We start from the raw sequence: 20035 nt of genomic DNA, 5'->3' as shown, positions 1-20035 counted from the left end.
TATTATTTCCAGAGGTTGAAGTAATTTTACCATATTTTTTGTTTTGTTTTTAAAATATTATACAGAATTTAGCTAAAATTATCTATACTTTTTAAATTTTTTTCATAAAAATTATCTAGACTTTATGATGATCTGTATATGCACGTCATTATTTATATTTCTGATCCTCCATTAAAATTTTATTTTCTACTTCTTGCATAAATTTGGTGAATTTTTAAATTTCTTGCTATAACCATCAAAATGGAGAAATATTTGTTAAGTCTAGTAGTAGGTTTATGGTAGCTAGCAAGTTAACTTCAGCATTTTTTATTTTGTAAATATTTCAAAATTTGAACGATTTTTAAAATAAAAATATAAAGTTTTCATTACTAGTCTCAAATGCTTAGATGGTATATGTTCACTCTGGATACGTAGCAGCAGAGGCTACATAGACGATGCTTTTCTAGTAGCTATTTACCTGAGACCAAGAGCCAGAGCAAACCACTTGCCCATATGTAAGATCACGGCCCATGTTACAGCTGCTAATATTCCATTGGTCAAACAAGCTACAAGACAAAGCCTAATTATGAAGAAATAGGAAAATGCTTCGGACTACAATGGGAGGGAAAATGAAATGAATATTTGATGAAGAGTAATCCATAGCAACTACAGTTTTATATTAGACATTTATTTCACTTTTTAAAAAGAACCTTTTCACCAACCCTCTAAAATGAATCAAATGTTTTTAGTTTCCCCACATTTATCTAGATGGTCACAATCAGAGGCAATGGCTTCAAAGGGTGTTGCTGACACATGTGACCTGTATATGTAGGTCATTATTTATATTTCTGATCCTGTGTTCAAATTTGAAAATGACATTCCTGACTTGGGTTGACATAACTCTTACATGTAGTTTGGTGAATGTTAGTTATATTCCGCCACTACCTGCCCATCTGGAGAGGTGTTTTTGTCTGAGCACACACTTTTCAATGCTATATAATGACCCTCAGTTTTCCTCAGCAGAATTTTTACAACCTTTATTTTTTTTCACAAAAATAGAAAAGTTTTACATTGGAGATCTTTTCTACCTATTCTTTTTTTATTCTTCACACCCCACTAGTTATCTGGTCTTGCCCACACCCTTGACTTGAGGCATCCCATCAAGTTACTTATTGGTTGCTTTTCTTCACTCAAGCTGTCAGTCTTCTTTTCTAGGCTCTTAGCATATGTTTTCCTACTGACAGTGGGTGGTAGTGAGGCCTCTCTTCATATTTAAACATTCAGCTGTGTAAACTCTCTGTGTACCTCTAAAAAAGCAGAAGTCTAATAGGAGTTTCATTTATTTCCTTCCTGATGGCTTCTAGAAATTATATCAAAGAAATACTTCAAATTTATATCCTTTTCTGCTTAAATTTTGTTTGGGTTAAATTCAAATAAATAAAACATATTAATGTCTATCTTAATATAAAGTAGAAAATGTTAAAAATTTCAGTAAAACTACTTTTATGTAAGTTTTCTATACAATAGAACAGTTTTTTTATGTATCTATAAATATACAGGAGCCTATATGCACCTAATATAACATATTAACTGTATGCTCATAATTATGTATGGTGCATAAATGTAATATAATATTTGCTTCCTTTTTCTCCAACTTTAAAAGTAATTTTGCTATAAGTTTTCTAGAAATTTTTAAGTTTTTTTTTTTTTTTTGCAATTTAGATTACATCTCTTGATGAACAAATTGTGGTTGGCAGGATTTCTAAGCACTGGTCTGGGTTTTTAAGAGAGGCGTTTACAGATGCTGACAACTTTGGGATCCAATTCCCTAGAGACCTTGATGTTAAAATGAAAGCCGTGATGATTGGTGCCTGTTTCCTCATTGTAAGTCTATTCCTGCTAATCTTGGTTACAGATGGCTTCTCTAGAATCATTCTGAAATAATTCAATAAATTATACATTTTAAGATTACCATTTAAAGTGTAAAGGTTTTATAAAATGTTCTCATTTAATCCCAGCCCTGAAATTCTATTTGATTCTGATACTCTGGATTTATAGGTGGTTAGTTTATGTCTGAAGAGTCTACACACTTTCAAATGGCAAGAGAATAACTTTATATGCTAAGGAGAAGCTCTGGTTTGGGGTAGGGTTATTAAAAAATCAAGTATGTTATTAGGAGAAAAATGCGAAGCTAGTCTTACATGGAATAAAACTCAGTGAAACACAGAAATTTCATCCTAACTCGTTAAATTAAAACATCTAACATGGGATTATAAAGCACAATGAGAGTATACATTCAATCAAGCCTCTAGACCTAACTATCAATTTACAGGAAATACGTGGGGTAAAGCAGTGATTCTGAATGTATATTTATATTAGAATTATCTAGAAACTTTTTTAAAACCCTCAACTATCAGGCCATTCCCCACTTCAACTAAACAAGAAGCTCAGAGTCAGAAGTTTGTATAGTGCCCCAGATGATACGAACATGCAGCCAAAGTTAAGGTTTATGGAAACAGAGCAATGGTCTTCAACCTTAGCTACACAGTAGAAACACCTGGGTAACTTTCAAACTCCTCTTGTCCATCCAAATTTATTAAACCAAAATCTCTAGAGTTAGGATGAAGACTTTAAGCTGTTTAAAGCTCCCAGGTGATTCCAATATGCCATCAAGGTTTGAAACACCAGATAGATATCTTAAACATTAATTTGGTGAAATAATAAGAAAACCTTAACAGATAATATACAGCAAAAAGGACACAGCTCCTTCAACAAGTAAATGGCAATGAAAATAATGGGATAAAGATTAAACAGGGGAAGCTGATGAAGATGGCTGAATGGAAGGCTCTGAGAATTATCCCCACTGCAGGAACTCCGAATTGAACAACCGTCCACACAACAGAAAACAATTTCATAAGAACTGAAAATCAGTCAAATGATCATTGTACCTGGTTTAAAGATCACATTAAAAAAAGAGGCACTGAGGAGGGTAGGAAAGACAGTCTAGAATCACCTAAATCACTCCTCCCCCATACCCAGCATTGGCTTTCTGGTGGAGAGAGAAAATCTGTGTGTTTGGGGGAGGGAGAACACAATGATTGTGGGACTTTGCATTGGAACTCTGCACTTCCCTGTCATAACAGAAAGTAACATGCGGCATGGCACTCATGGAGACAGCATATAAACCACCCTTAGCCAGCGGGGCATCGCCCATCCCAGCATTCGGAACCTGAGTTCTGGCAAACCTCACTACCATGAGCTAAAGTGCTCTGGGGTTCTAAATAAACTTGAAAGGCACTCCAAGCCACAAGGACCACAATTCCAGGGCAAGTCCCAGTGCTGTGCTGGGCATGGAGCTACTGGACTTACGGTGCATGTAACCTATTGAGACACCAGCCAGGGCAGCCCAAGGAGTGCTTGCATCACCCCTTCCCCAACTCCAGGCAGCACAGCTTGCAGCTCCAGTAGAGACTCCTTCCATCTTCATGAGGAGAGAGGAGGAGAGAGTAAAGAGGTCTTTTTCTTGCAGCTTGGATACCACCCCCCTACAGTAGAATAGGACACTAAACAGAGTCCTGAGGCCCCCATTCGAGGCCCTAGCACCCAGACAATGTTTCTAAACACACTGCTGGCCAGAAGGGAACCTGCTGCCTTGAAGGGAAGGACCCAGTCCTGCTAGGATTTATCACCTGCTGACTAAAGAGCCCTTGGGTCTTAATGTCTGTCCTATTGGTAGCCAGGCAGTACTTGCCATGGGCATTAGGGGAAACTCTGAGACATGCTTGCTTCAGGTGTGGCCCAGCACATTCCCAGCTGTGGCAGATATGGGGAGATAACTCTCCTACTTGAGGAAAGGAGAGGGAAGAGGAGAGATTTTGTCTTGCAGCTTGTATACCAGCTTGGCCACAGTGGGAGAGAACATCAAGTGGGCTCTAGAGTCCATGTTCCAGGCTGTGACTCCTGGATGGCATTTATGGACCTGTGCTGGGTCAGAGGGGAGCCCACTGCCATGAAGGGAGATATTCAGGACTGGCATAATTCACCACAAGCTGACCGAAGAGCACTTGGGCCTTGAGTGAACATCAGTGAACATAAGTATAAGCTAGGTAATACTTAACATCAATGGTAGCTAAACAGTATGTATTATGGGCCTGGGGTGGTGGTGGCCAAGGAGAAAGACACTTTTTCTTAAGGAAGTGGAAGAAAAGCATGGGAAGATTTTTTCCTTGCAACTTGGGTTCTAGCTCAGCCACAGAATAGAGCAGCAAGTAGATTCCTAAGGTTCCCAACTGCAGGCCCAGACTCCTGGACAGTATCTCTGGACCTACCCAGGACCATGAGGGAACTTGATGCCCTGCAAGGAAGGATACAATCCTGACTGGATTTGACACTTGCCAATAGTAGAGCTCTTGGGACTTGAGTGAACATAGGTGGTAGCCAGGTAGTGGTCATTGCAGGACTTAGACAATTCCAGTGCTGTGCTGGCTTTGAGTCTGACCCAGTTCAGTTCCAGTGGTGGTGGTCACAGGGGTTTTTGTGTCACCCTTCCCCCAGATCTAGGCAGCTCAGCACAGAGACGCTCCTTCTTGGGGGAAAGTCAGGGAAAAGAACAAGAGTCTGCCTGGTATTGCAGGGAATGCTTCTGGATTTTACCCAAGACTGCCAAGGGATTACCTCTATGAGTCTCCAAGAGCCACAGCATTACTAGGCTTGGGGTATCCACTAAAGTATATGTGGCTGCAGTAACCAAAAACTTTGATCAAAACACCCAAGTTCTTTTGAATACCTGGAAAGCCTTCCCAAGAAGGACAGATACAAACAAGCCCAGACTGCAAAGACTGCAATAAACACCTAACTCTTCAATCCCAAACATGAATTAACATCCACAAACATCAAGACCATCCGGGAAAACATGACCTCACCAAATGAACTAAATAAGTCACCAGGGACCAATCACAGGGAGACAGAAATATGTGAACTTACGGACAGAGAATTCAAAATAGTTGTTTTGAGAACACTCAACAAAATATAAGTTAACACAGAGGAGGAATTCAGAATCCTATCCGATAACTTTAACAGATAGATTGAAATAGCTAAAAAGAAACAAGCAGAAATTCTGGGGTTGAATAATGCAATTGATGTATTGAAGAATGCATCAGAGTCTCTAAACAGTAGAGCTGATGGAGCAGAATAAATAATGAGTGGGCTTAAAGACAGGATATTTGAAAATAGACAGAGGAGACAAAAATTAAAAATAAAAAACAATGAAGCTTGCCTGCAAGATCCAGAAAATAGCCTCAAAAGGGCAAATCTAAGAGTTATTTGTCCTAAAGAGGAGGTAGAGAAAGAGACAAGGGTAGAAAGTTTATTCAAGGGGATAATAACAGAGAACTTTTCAAACCTGGAGAAAGATATAAATATTCAAATACAAGAAGGTTATAGAACTCCAAGCATATTTAACCCAAAGAAAACTACCTCAAGGCATTTTATATTCAAACTCCCAAATGTAAATGATAAAGAAAGGATCCTAAAAGAAGCAAGAGAAAAAAAAAATAACATAAAAGCAAGATCCAATACATCTGGCAGCAGACTTCTCAGGTCAGAAGAGAGTGGCTTGGCATATTTAAAGTGCTGAAGGAAAAAAACGTTTATCATAGAATAGTATATCCAACAAAATTATCTTTTGAACATGAAGGAGACATACAGACTTTCCAGGCAAACAAAAGCTGAGGAATTTCATTAATACCAGTCCTACAAGAAATACTAAAGGGAGTTCTTCAATCTGAAAGCAGATGTTAACGAGCAACAAGAAATTATCTGAAGGTACAAAACTCACTGGTAATAGTAAGTACACAGATAAACATAGAATATTATAACACTGTAATTGTAGTGTGCAAACTACTCATATGCTAAGTAGAAAGACTCGAAGATAAGCCTATTAAAAATAAAAACTGCAACAACTCTTTAAGACATAGACAGTATAATAACATATAAATAGAAACAACAACAAATTAAAAAATGGGACAATTAAATTAAAGTGTAGATTTTTTATTATTTTTCTCTTTGTTTGTTCATGCAATCAGTGTTAAGTTTCCATGACTTTAAAATAGTGGGTTGTAAGATATTATCTGCCAGCCTCAGAGTAATCTTAAATCAAAAACGTAGAAAAGATACATACAGAATCAAAAGCAAGAAATTAAAACACTCCACCAGAGAAAATCCCTTTCTCTAAAAGGATGACAGGAAGGAAGGAAAGAAGGAAGAGAATATCACAAAAATAACCAGAAAACAAAATAACAAAATGACAGGAGTAAGTCCTTACTTATCAATAATGGCATTGAATATAAATGGACTAAACTCTCCAATCAAAAGACATAGAATGATTGAATGGAAAAAAAAAACAAGACCCAACCTACCTGTTGCCCTCAAGAAACACACTTCACCTCTAAAGACACACATAGACTGAAAATAAAAAGATGGAAAAAAATTCCATGAAAATGAAGAGCAGGACTAGCTATACTTATACTAGACAATATATCTTTTAAGGCAAAAACTATAAAAAGAGGCAACAATAATTACATTACATAATGTGTCAATTTTGCAAGAAGATGTAACAATTGTAAATATATATGCACCCAATACTGGAGCACCCAGATATAGAAAGCAAATATTATTAGAGGTAAAGGGAGAAATAGACCCCAATACAATAATGGCTGGAGACTTCAACAGCCTACTTCCAGCATTGGACAGATCTTCCAGACAGAAAATCAACAAAAAAACATCAAACTGAATCTGCACTATAAACCAAATGGACCCAGTAGATATTTTCAGAACAGTTAATCCAACAGTTATAGAATACACACTCGTCTCATTAGCATATGGCTCATTCTCAAGGATAAACTATATGTTAGGCTACAAAAAAAGTCTTAAGGATTCTTTAAAAATATGAAATTATATTAAATATCTCCTCTGGCCACAGTGGAATAAAACTAGAAATCAATAACAAGAGGAACTTTGGAAACTATACAAACACATGGAAATTAAACAATATGCTCCTAAATTACCAGTGGGTAAATGAAGAAACCAAGAAGGAAATTAACAAGTTAATTGAAACAAATGGTAATGGAAACAGAACATACCAAAAGCCATGGGATACAGCAAAAGCAGTACTAAGAAGAAAGTTTATAGCAATAAGCCCCCATATCAAAAAAGTAGAAAAAAGTTCAAATAAATAACCTAACAATGAATCTTAAAGTGTTAGAAAAGCAAGAGCAAATCGAACTCAAAATTAGTTGAAGAAAAGAAATAATAAAGTTCAGAGCAAAAATAAATAAATAAAATTGAAATTTAAAAAAATACAAAAAGATCAACAAGTAAAAATTGGTTTTTTGGAAAGATAAACAAAATCAACAAACCTTTAGCGTGACCAACTAAGAAAACAGAGAGAAGGCCCAAATAAATAACATCAGAAATGAAAAAGGAGACACTTTAATTGATACTGCAGAAAATCAAAGGATCGTTAAAGACTACTATCAGCAACTGTATGCCAATAAGTTGGAAAACCTAAAAGAAATGGATAAATTTCTAGACACATATTATCTACCAGGATTGAACCATGAAAAAATCTAAAACCTGAACAGGCAATAAGTAATAAGATCAAAGCCATAATAAAAAGTCTCCCAGCAAAGAAAAGCCCAAGACCCAGTGCCTTCAGTGCTGAATTTTACCAAACATTTAAAGAATGAATACCAATCCTACTCAAGCTACTGAAAAATCGAGGGGGGAGGAATACGTGCAAACTTATTCTATGAGGCCAGTATTACTCTGATACCAAAACCAAACAAAGACATATTTAAAAAAGAAAACTACAGTTTAATATGCCTGATGAACATTGATCCAAAAATCCTTAACAAAATACTAGCAAGTCAAAATCAACAATACATGAAAAAGATAATTCATCATGAGTGAGTGGGATTTATCACAGAGAAGCAAAAAGGGTTCAACATACATTTTGGATATAGCCACTTATCAGATATATGGTTTGCAAATATTTTCCCCCAATCCATGGGCTGTCTCCTTACTGTGTTTATTGCTTCCTTTGCTGTGCAGAAGCTTGTTAACTTGAGGCAATTCCCTTTGTCTCTTTTTGCTTTTGCTGTCTGTGCTTTCTAGGTCATATCCAAGAAATCATTTCTCAAACCAATATCATGGAGATTTCCCCTATATTTTCTTCTAGTCATTTTACAGTACAGGTTTTACATTTAAGTCTTTAATCCATTTTAATTTTACTTTTGTATATGGTGTGAAATAAGGGTCGAAATCCATTCTTCTGTATACATATTTGGTCTTCAAAACACCATTATTTAAGGGTACTGTCCTTTCCTCATTGTGTGATGGTGGTACCTTTATCAAAAATCAATTGATTACAAATGTTTGGGTTTATTTCTGTGCTTTCTTTCCTGTTTCATTGGTCAGTGTGTCTCTTTCTATGCCAGTACCAAGCTGTTTTGATTACTATATCTTTGTAATATATTTTGAAATAAGGTAGTATGTTGCCTCCAGTTTTGTTTCTCTTGCTAAAGATTGCTTGGCTATTTGGGGTCTTTTGTGATTCCACACAAATTTTATGATTATTTTTTTCTATATCTGTGAAAAATTCATTGGTATTTTGAGAGAGATGACATTGAATCTGTAGTTCCCTTTCAGTAGTATGGCCATCTTGGCAATATTAATTATTCCAATGCAGAAACACAGAATATCTTTCCATTTATTTGTGCCTTTTTCAGTTTGCCTTATAGTTTTCAGTATACAGAATGTTTGCCTTTTTGGTTAAATGTATTCCTTAGTATTTAATATTTTTTGATGCTGTTGTAAATGGAATTGTTTTCTTAATTTGTTGTACATGGAATGAATTCAGATTACAAGAAGAGTTATATTACTAGAGAAGGACTGCAAAACATTAAATAAGAAAGATTGAAAAAGGATGATTTCAGGAGGATAAAAGTGACATTTACAGAAATTGCCATAGGATTAATTAAATTAATGCAGGTGTCAATAAATAAATAGGATTATAGGATTTAGTTTCTATTAAAATAGATAGCTGAAGGTAGAGATCTTATACCTGTAGACTTTTCTCACATTACTTATTATAGTTAATTTTTCTTATTTAACAGACAATTAACTGTGTTTCATCAGATCCCTTAGCATTTCTGCATCTGATCTCTCTTTGGTTTCTGAGAATTCATTTCTGTATTTTTGTTTTTATCTAGGACTACATGTTTTTTGAAAGAACTAGGTAATGACTGGAATGTCAGAGTGTGGAAGTGGATTAATGTAAGTCTCCTCGGGAAATTTGAAGTCTGTGTTGATTAGGATTATCTAAAAGAAAAATTCAGTGTTTTTTTTTCTTTATTTAAATTACTTACACCTGTGTGAGTTAAGCTGTGATGCTTGTAGCTCTGAGTATATAATTTCACTTTTCAAATTCTAATATTTATTTTATTTATCACTGGGTTATAAATGTTTTATATACTTTATTAGATTATTCATTGTATATATGGGGAAAAGAATATAGGAATTTTTAAATTTAGATACAAAACTTCCTTTGAAAGACTACTTGAATTATAGTCTGGGTTTCCATTTTATAAGCAAAAATTAAAGCCTTATTAAAGGAGTCTTAATGTATCATTATATTTTATTTTTTAAAGCTAGTTATAATTTATTTTATAGTAAAAATTAATATGCAAATACTGTGTACTCAGAAAGCAACTTAAAAATTGACACAATTTCAGTTTCTTTTACCATGCTAAATGTTTAATATGCATATTCTCAAGCAAAAGTAAATGTGAATTTTTTTTTGTTTTTGAGACGGAGTCTAGCTCTGTCACCCAGGTTGGAGTATTTTTTAATCTTCAGAAAAGCACACTATATTTAACTTCTCCTATCAGCTAACCTAGTACTATAAATAAGATTTTCATAATGACTACATGATAAATTAGCAATTTTTTATGGTTTTCAGTAAATAAAGAAAGACATGACTGTGTGAGTCTATCCAAAAGACAGACTCATTCTAAAATTTGGTATTGTTATCACTTTTGAAGTTGTTTATTACCACATGGAATGGTTTGCTCCTGTATTCTATCATTCCCAGAATATGTTAGTTACAAGATTAATCAGGTGTAAATGAAGTAAAAAATATGTGTATCTTTACAAAGCATACTTCATTAGTAGTCTTCGGTTATTTTATGCCAAAAATCAAATTCCTAAAGTAAAATTTACTGATATAATTTTTGAATATTTTATTTTTGTTATTAAAAAAAGACTGGATAACCCCTTCAGGTGGCATTTCGATCCTACACATTTACCTCCTTTAAAATCACCTTTAAGGAGGAGGTTCTAAGATGGCCAAATAGGAACATCTGCAGTCTACACCTCCCAGCGTGAGCAACCCAGAAGATGGATGATTTCTGCATTTCCAACTGAGCAAATGGCACACCAGGAGATTATATCCCACACCTGGCTCAGGGGGTCCCGTGCCCATGGAGCCTCACTCACTGCTAGCACAGCAGTCTGAGATCAAACTGCAAGGTGGCAGCGAGGCTGGGGAAGGGGCATCTGACATTGCTGAGGCTTCAGTAGGTAAACAAAGCAGCCAAGAAGCTCAAACTGGGTGGAGCCCACTGCAGCTCAAGGAGGCCTGTCTGCCTCTGTAGAATCCACCTCTGGGAGCAGGGAATAGCTGAAGAAAAGGCAGCAGAAACTTTTGCGGACTTAAATGTCCCTGTCTGACAGCTTTGAAGAGAGTAGTTGTTCTCCCAGCACAGAGTTTGAGATCTGAGAATGGACAGACTGTCTCCTCAAGTAGGTCCGTGACCCTGAGTAGCCCACCTGGGAGGCACCTCCCAATAGGGGCCAACTGACACCTCATATGGCCAGGGGCCCCTCTGAGAAGAAGCTTCCAGAGGAAGGATCAGGCAGCAACATTTGCCATTCTGCAATATTTGCTGTTCTGCAGCCTCCACTAGTGATACCCAGGCAAACAGGGTCTGGAGTGGACTTCAAGCGAACTCCAACAGATGTTCAGGTGAAGGTCCTGACTGTTAGAAGGAAAACTAACAAACAGAAAGGACATCCACACCAAAACCCCATCTGTACGTCACCATCATCAAAGACCAAGGGTAGATAAAACCACAAAGATGGGGAGAAACCAGAGCAGAAAAGCTAAAAATTCTAGAAATCAGAGGGCCTCTTCTCCTCCAAAGGAATGCAGCTACTTGCCAGCAATGGAACAAAGCTGGATGGAGAATAACTTTGATGAGCTGAGAGAAGAAGGCTTCAGATGATCAGTAATAACGAACTTCTCCGAGCTAAAGAAGGATGTTCAAACCCATCACAAAGAAGCTAAAAACCTTGAAAAAAGATTAGATGAATGGCTAACTAGAATAAACAGCATAGAGAAGACCTTAAATGACCTAATGGAGTTGAAAACCATGGCAAGAGAACTACACGATGCATGCACACAGTAGCCGATTCGATCAAGTGGAAGAAAGGGTATCAGTGATTGAAGATGAAATGAATGAAATGAAGTGGGAAGAGAAGTTTAAGAAAAAAGAATAAAAAGAAATGAACAAAGCCTCCAAGAAATATGGGGCTATGTGAAAAGACCAAATCTATGTCTCATTGGTGTACCTGAAAGTGATGGGGAGAATGGAACCAAGTTGGAAAACACTCTTCAGGATATTATCCAGGAGAACTTCCCCAACCTAGCAAGGCAGGCCAACATTCAAATTCAGGAAATACAGAGAATGCCACAAAGATACTCCTCGAGAGGAGCAACTCCAAGACACAAAGTTGTCAGATTCACCAAAGTTGAAATGAAGGAAAAAATGTTAAGCACAGCCAGAGAGAAAGGTCGGGTTACCCACAAAGGGAAGCCCATCAGACTAACAGCGGATCTCTCGGCAGAAACTCTACAAGCCAGAAGAGAGTGGGGGCCAATATTCAACATTCTTAAAGAAAAGAATTTTCAACCCAGAATTTCATATCCAGCCAAATTAAGCTTCATAAGTGAAGGAGAAATAAAATACTTTACAGACAAGAAAATTCTGAGAGATTTTCTCACCACCAGGCCTGCCTTACAAGAGCTCCTGAAGGAAGCACTAAACATTGAAAGGAACAACCAGTACCAGCCACTGCAAAAACATGCCAAATTGTAAAGACCATTGATGCTAGGAAGAAACTGCATCAACTAACGAGCAAAATAAACAGCTGACATCACAATGACAGGATCAAATTCACACATAACAATATTAACCTTAAATGTAAATGGGCTAAATGCTCCAATTAAAAGACACAGACAGGGAAATTGGATAGAGTCAAGACCCATCAGTGTGCTGCATTCAGGAGACCCATCTCACACGCAGAGACACACATAGGCTCAAAATAAAGGGATGGAGGAAGGTCTACCAAGCAAATGGAAAACAAAAAAAAGCAGGGTTTGCAATCCTAGTCTCTGATACGACAGACTTTAAACAAACAAAGATCAAAAGAGACAAAGAAGGCCATTACATAATGGTAAAGGGATCCATTCAACAAGAAGAGCTAACTATCTTAAATATATATGCATCCAATACAGGAGCATCCAGATTCATAAAGCAAGTCCTTAGAGACCTACAAAGAGACTTAGACTCCCACACAATAATAATGGGAGATTTTAACACCCCACTGTCAACATTAGACAGATCAACGAGACAGAAAGTTAACAAAGATGTCTGGGAATTGAACTCAGCTCTGCACCAAGCAGACCTAATAGACATCTACAGAAATCTCCACCCCAGATCAACAGAATATACATTCTTCTCAGCACCACATCACACTTATTCCAAAATTGACCACATAGTTGGAAGTAAAGCGCTCCTCAGCAAATGTAAAAGAACAGAAATTATAACAAACTGTCTCTCAGACCACAGTGCAATCAAACTAGAGCTAAGGATTAAGAAACTCACTCAAAACCACTCAATTACATGGAAACTGGACAACCTGCTCCTGAATGACTACTGGGTACATAACGAAATGAAGGCAGAAATAAAGATGTTCTTTGAAACCAATGAGAACAAAGACAACATACTAGAATCTCTGGGACACATTGAATGCAGTGTGTAGAGGGAAATTTATAGCACTAAATGCCCACAAGAGAAAGCAGGAAAGATCTAAAATTGACACCCTAACATCACAATTAAAAGAATCAGAGAAGCAAGAGCAAACACATTCAAAAGCTAGCAGAAGGCAAGAAATAACTAAAATCAGAGCAGAACTGAAGGAGATAGAGACACAAAAAACTCTTCAAAAAAATTAATGAATCCAGGAGGTGGTTTTTTGAAAAAATCAACAAAATTGATAGACCACTAGCAAGACTAATAAAGAAGAAAAGAGAGAAGAATCAAACAGATGCAATAAAAAATGATAAAGGGGATATCACCACCGATCCCACAGAAATACAAACTACCATCAGAGAATACTATAAACACCTCTATGCAAATAAACTAGAAAATCTACAAGAAATGGATAAATTCATGGACACATACACCCTCCTAAGACTAAACCAGGAAGAAGCTGAATCCCTGAATAGACCAATAACAGGTTCTGAAATTGAGGCAATAAGTAATAGCCTACCAACCAAAAAAAGTCCAGGACCAGATGGATTCACAGCCGAATTCTACCAGACATACAAAGAGGAGCTGGTACCATTCCTTCTGAAACTATTGCAATCAATAGAAAAAGAGGGAATCCTCTCTAACCCATTTTATGAGGCCAGCATCATCCTGATACCAAAGCCTGGCAGAGACACAACAACAAAAAGAGAATTTTAGACCAATATCCCTGATGAACACCAATGCAAAAATCCTCAATAAAATACTGGCAAACCGAATCCAGCAGCACATCAAAAAGCTTATCCACCATGATCAAGTGGGCTTCATCCCTGGGATACGAGTCTGGTTCAACATAACACAAATCAATAAACATAATCCATCATATAAACAGAACCAAAGACAAAAACCACATGATTATCTCAATCGATACAGAAAAGGCCTTTGACAAAATTCAACAGCCCTTCATGCTAAAAAGTCTCAATAAACTCGGTATTGATGGGATGTATCTCAAAATAATGAGAGCTATTTGTCACAAACCCACAGCCAGTATCATACTGAATGGGCAAAAACTGGAAGCATTCCCTTTGAAAACTGGCACAAGACAGGGATGCCCTCTCTCACCACTCCTATTCAACATAGTGTTGGAAGTTCTGGCCAGGGCAATCAGGCAAGAGAAAGAAATAAAGGGTATTCCATTAGGAAAAGAGGAAGTCAAATTGTCCCTGTTTGCAATTGACATGACTGTATATTTAGAAAACCCCATCGTCTCAGCCCAAAATCTCCTTAAGCTGATAAGCAACTTCAGCAAAGTCTCAGGATACAAAATCAATGTGCAAAAATCACAAGTATTCCAATACACCAATAACAGACAAACAGAGAGCCAAATCATGAGTGAACTCCCATTCACAATTGCTTCAAAGAGAATAAAATACCTGGGAATCCAACTTACAAGAGATGTGAAGGACCTTTTCAAGGAGAACTACAAACCACTTCTCAACGAAATAAAAGAGGACACAAACAAATGGAAGAACATTCCCATGCTCATGGATAGGAAGAATCAGTATCGTGAAAATGGCCATACTGCCCAAGGTAATTTATAGATTCAATGCTATCCACATCAAGCTACCAATGAACTTTCTTCACAGAATTGGAAAAAACTACTTTAAAGTTCATATGGAACCAAAAAAGAGCCCGCATTGTGAAGACAATCCTAAGCAAAAAGAACAAAGCTGGAGGTATCACGCTACCTGACTTCAAACTATACTACAAGGCTACAGTAACCAAAACAGCATGGTACTGGTACCAAAACAGAGATATAGACCAATGGAACAGAACAGAGCCCTCAGAGATAATACCACATGTCTACAACCATCTGATCTTCGACAAACCTGACAAAAACAAGAAATGGGTAAAGGATTCCCTATTTAATAAATGGTGCTGGAAAAACTGGCTAGCCATATGTAGATAGCTGAAACAGGATCCCTTCCTTACACCTTATACAGAAATTAATTCAAGATGGATTAAATACTTAAATGTTAGACCTAAAACCGTAAAAACTCTAGAAGAAAACCTAGGCAATACCATTCAGGACATAGGCATGGGCAAGTACTTCATGACTAAAACACCAAAAGCAATGGCAACAAAAGCCAAAATTGACAAATGGGATCTAATTAAACTAAAGAGCTTCTGCACAGCAAAAGAAACTACCATCAGAGTGAATAGGCAACCTACAGAATGGGAGAAAATTTTTACAATCTACCCATGTGACAAAAGGTTGATATCCAGAATCTACAAAGAACTTAAACAAATTTACAAGAAAAAATCAAACAACCCCATTAAAAAGTGGGCAAAGGATATGAACAGACACTTCTCAAAAGAAGACATTTATGCAGCCAACAGACATATGAAAAACTGCTCATCATCTCTGGCCATCAGAGAAATGCAAATCAAAACCACAATGAGATACCATCTCACACCAGTTAGAATGGCAATCATTAAAAAGTCAGGAAACAACAGATGCTGGAGAGGATGTAGAGATATAGGAACACTTTTGGACTGTTGGTGGGACTGTAAACTAGTTCAACCATTGTGGAAGACAGTGTGGCAATTCCTCAAGGATCTAGAACTAGAAATACCATTTGACCCAGCAATCCCATTACTGGGTATATACCCAAAGGATTATAAATCATGCTGCTATAAAGACACATGCACACGTATGTATGTTGCGGCACTATTCATAATAGCAAAGACTTGGAACCAACCCAAATGTCCATCAATGATAGACTGGATTAAGAAAATATGGCACATATACACCATGGAATACTATGCAGCCATAAAAAAGGATGAGTTCATGTCCTTTGTAGGGACATGGATGAAACTGGAAACCATCATTCTGAGTAAACTATAGCAAGGACAGAAAACCAAACACCACATGTTCTCACTCATAGGTGGGAATTGAACAATGAGAACATTTGGACACAGGATGGGGAACATCACACACCAGGGCCTGTCATGGGGTGGGGAGAGGGGGGAGGGATAGCATTAGGAGATATACCTAATGTAAATGATGAGTTAATGGGTGCAGCACACCAACATGGCACATGTATACATATGTAACAAACCTGTACATTGTGCACATGTACCCTAGAACTTAAAGTATAATAATAAAAATAAATAAATAAATAAAATCACCTTTAAAAAGAGCACAGCAAAAGAAAAATTGAACAACTAAATCACTATTGGAAATAAAACAAAATGAAATGACTTTCTTGTAAAAATAAATAAAATCATCTGTTTCCATTTGTTCTTAATTTTTAGGGATTGAATTTTCTCTTCTATTTTTGTATATATCAAGGATATATACATTTTCAGGGCAAAATTATATTGTAAGATATATATAAAAGTCTACGTAAGTACATAGAGATGTTTTCATTCCTTTTACTAGTTGCATAGTATGTCATTAAGTGGCTATGTCATGGTTTCTTCAAACAATTCCCTACAATTGGACTGTCATTTTCCTTGAAATTTTTTACTATTTCAAGTACGGTTTCATGCATAAACAGGCATACATATTTTATATTTTTTCCTAGTGCATATTTAGAAGTGATTTGAAAAGTAGAATATCTGTTCAAATTATCCTCCATAGAATTCATTTCTCTATGAATTCCCATCAGCAATTTAGAACAGTGTTCAGTTGCCCAGAGCCATTCAGGTATATACTATTATATTTTTGTGTGATTTCCAATACAGTGAGATATGTTATCCTGACATAGTTTAAATTTTTTATTCTCTCACTTTCAACAAAGTTCAGCATTAAAAAAGAGAGGGAAGACATATAATATTTTGTAGTAAAATCTGTACCAGTGTTGGAAACTAGGATTTCCAGCTGTCAGAAACTTAAAGCCATTTGTAATTTGTTTTGTAGGGAAGATTGAATTGAGACAGGGGACAGCCAACTCACAATTTACTTCATGCAAAGAAAAGTGTGCTTAGGAAATAAGGGTATCCCTTTCATCTTCGTCAGACTCCAACAGTCACTCTCCCCATAAGTGTTACCACCAGCAGAACTCTACCAAAGCCAGTAACCCCAAATAGCAAATGATGGATGAGAACATTGGTATGACAGTGGAGCTACAGAAAAAGCAATGTCTAGATGACCTCCCAGCAGCCTAAATAATTCATCAGATGCCAGATTCCAATGATGAAGGGTACCCAGGGCACTCATCTCTAGCATATGCTTAGTACAGACAGTATGCCAAGTCAAGTGGAGGTATTTGTATGTAGCTTTAGTTGTGCCAATTAGAGAAGGGGAGGGCTTGCAAATATGGCAGTCAGATGCAAAACCAACCCAAAATGAGGATTAGAGGTACTGACATTATCTCTTTTACAGCCATGTCTTACTTTCCTTTCTTCTCTCTCTGCATAGGATTCCGGATCTTTGGCTAGGCAAAATGAAACTATAACTGATCTAAACGGTTCCTTCCTTCTTCTACTGTGCAAGGAAGACGTGAGGAAAAACTCGCACACCATCTGTGGAACTCATTTAAATTCAAATACTAGATAAACATTTCGCATTGAATATTTACATGGAGAAAAATCATCAAACATCAACAATTATTAAGTTAATTAATAAAAATACTAGGTATTGCAAAAAAGGCTTAATTTGAATTTTAGTGAGATTTGAGAGAATGGTGTGTATTTGTTTCTGAAACAGGCATAGAGAAAAAAGAACATTCTGACGTGCCAAATTTTAATAAAATTGAAAAATATGATGACCATATTTTAAAGTATGATGGAGGCACCAGGACAACAGATTGCATAAAGTAGATAGCTAACACAATAAATTAAAAAATAGGTTTTGGAAATTCTCCCAGAAGTAAGATTAAACACTGAATATAAAGAAAAAAGTTAAGACCTAGCAAACAAATATGTCAATTTAAATTCATGCACAATAAGAATTCCAGAAGGAGAAATCAGTTGGAGGCAAGAGAATATACTTTTAATGTAAAAAAATTTATTTGCAATCAAGACATACTGTAGTCTTTAAATTAATGGATTTACCATAAAGCAGACAAAAATGAATGAAAATGACATACTTATGATTATTTTTCAAAAAACAATTATTACATGGCTAGTATATGGAAGACATTTTTAGGTAGTAATAGAACAGTTTCTGTGGCTTAACTTCCATGATATACCCACATTCTAGTTTATTATTTTTTCTACCTCACCAGCAGCATTTAATCAAATTTAGCACACTTTAATAGCAGGCATTTAAAAGAACCAAAGGATTTAGAACAAAAAGGTAAATTCTATAAAAGTATTTGTGTCCTTGCCCCCCTTTTTGCCATACCTGCCTTTGAGTAGAGACCTTACCACTGCAGGAATTTTTTTCCTTCAGCATGATGTGACTTATACAGATATGGTGTCTTAGGCTCATTCCTAACAGTGGCTCACTTTGCCCATCTTTCTTACCTTGAAAAAGCAAAGGAACTGTATCACATCTCAGGCCACCATTTTGCCCACCAAGTCCTAAATCTTGGTTCCTAGATACTATTTTCCACTCAAATCAACTGGGCTTGTTTTGAGAATGGTTGATCCCAGGATTTTGGTAGGGAAAGGTATAAGATAAGCTTTGTACAACTTGTGGAAAATCAAGGAGGTGCTCAAGTAATGATGCTGACATGTCAAAAGGATAAAGGAAGGAACTTGAAAGGGTTCTCCCCAACAAAATTAAGAATATTATTACTTCCTGAATAAAATTGGACATGGTAAGTTCATACAGATATTCTTATAAGTAAATAAATTAATTAAAGGTTTGATGAAGACCATGATATACACGGTTTCAATTTATTTTCCCTCAAATTATTTTAATTTCAGAGGGAAAATGAGTAACATTTTAGAGAATGTCTAGCAGCCAACTCCATTAAAGTAAATTTAAAGTAAAATAATTAAAGTAAATGTCATCAGTAATGGGATAAAATAAAATCAAGTACCACCTAATAGGATGCACTAAGACACAGCATCACATAGATCTTGATGTGTACAGGAAAGAAGATAATAAAGTCTTTTTTTTTTTTTAATGCTTGGTGAGCTTGCCTGTCCTTGTGGTAAACCTTTTGGCCTGTGAATTGTGTTTATGCAGTCCATAGCTTGGCTTAGTTTCAAGTATGTTGTATAGTTACCTTTGTTGCACCCCAGTCTTCATATTCTTTTAGTGATAACTTTTGTTCAAGATGTAGGCTACTTTGCCAGAGGGTTTTACCGCATGTTTGCTCCTCAGAGATGATCTGTATCTTGTGGTATTCTTACCTGTAATTCACTGTTCTTTCCACTCAATTATTGTTAGTTAGTTGGTGGTGGGAGATGGGGGACAGAATATTCCCTGATGTTTTGGTTTAATCCTCCCTCTTAAGCAGGCACACCCCAACTCAATGTAATCCTGAAGTCAGAGACTAGGGTCTTGGCCAGCTTGCTGCTTTAATCATGTCATCATGCAGCAAGCATTCACTAAGAGGCCAGTGCTGGCTAAAACTCTGAGTTGTGTCTGGGTATGTTTATGTGAAGGGAGTTGTGGGATGCAGAAGAGAGAGTTGATAAAACTTTCAGGCAAAAGATAATGAACAAGCAGACAGATCTAATGATATTGGATAGAAACATACTAGAATAAAAAAGTTCTGAGAAAGTTCCTTTTCATGGCCCCTTGCCTTAAGTGGCTTAGTGAGGGGAACCTGCTTAGAGTATTGTCTCTACTATTATCCTAGGACAGAAAGTACCTCCTTTATACAGCCCTTCCTTCTCTAACCCCTCTTTGCTCCCACCCCTTCCCCAGAAGTCAAGCATCCTTGGCCTGAGAGGGAAGGCAATGAGTGAGAAGTTTCTTTTCCTGCTCCATGAGGGACTAACAC

The 20035-nt window shown here is 36.6% G+C and overlaps 1 protein-coding gene across 4 annotated transcripts in view; it reads left to right on the top strand.

Annotated features, from left to right (window-relative positions):
* The window catches only part of PLSCR2 (phospholipid scramblase 2), a 53606-nt gene extending 35823 nt beyond the window's left edge, over positions 1–17783 (top strand). For 3 of the 4 annotated variants that reach the window (XM_054481283.1, XM_054481284.1, XM_054481285.1), the window contains exons 6-8: positions 1702–1863; positions 9249–9312; positions 17554–17783. In XM_054481283.1, the coding sequence (XP_054337258.1) occupies positions 1702–1863; positions 9249–9278 (192 nt within the window). In that variant the 3' untranslated portion in view covers positions 9279–9312; positions 17554–17783. The remainder of the gene's footprint in view (positions 1–1701; positions 1864–9248; positions 9313–17553) is intronic. The other variant, XM_054481286.1, reaches the window with a different exon arrangement.
* Positions 17784–20035: the final 2252 nt, after the last annotated feature.

This window comes from Pongo pygmaeus, chromosome 2 (genome assembly GCF_028885625.2).
Source record: "Pongo pygmaeus isolate AG05252 chromosome 2, NHGRI_mPonPyg2-v2.0_pri, whole genome shotgun sequence".
In the NCBI taxonomy this organism is placed as follows: domain Eukaryota; kingdom Metazoa; phylum Chordata; class Mammalia; order Primates; family Hominidae; genus Pongo; species Pongo pygmaeus.
Note: the sequence above shows the minus strand (reverse complement) of the source record. Positions and strands in the feature narration are given on the sequence as shown.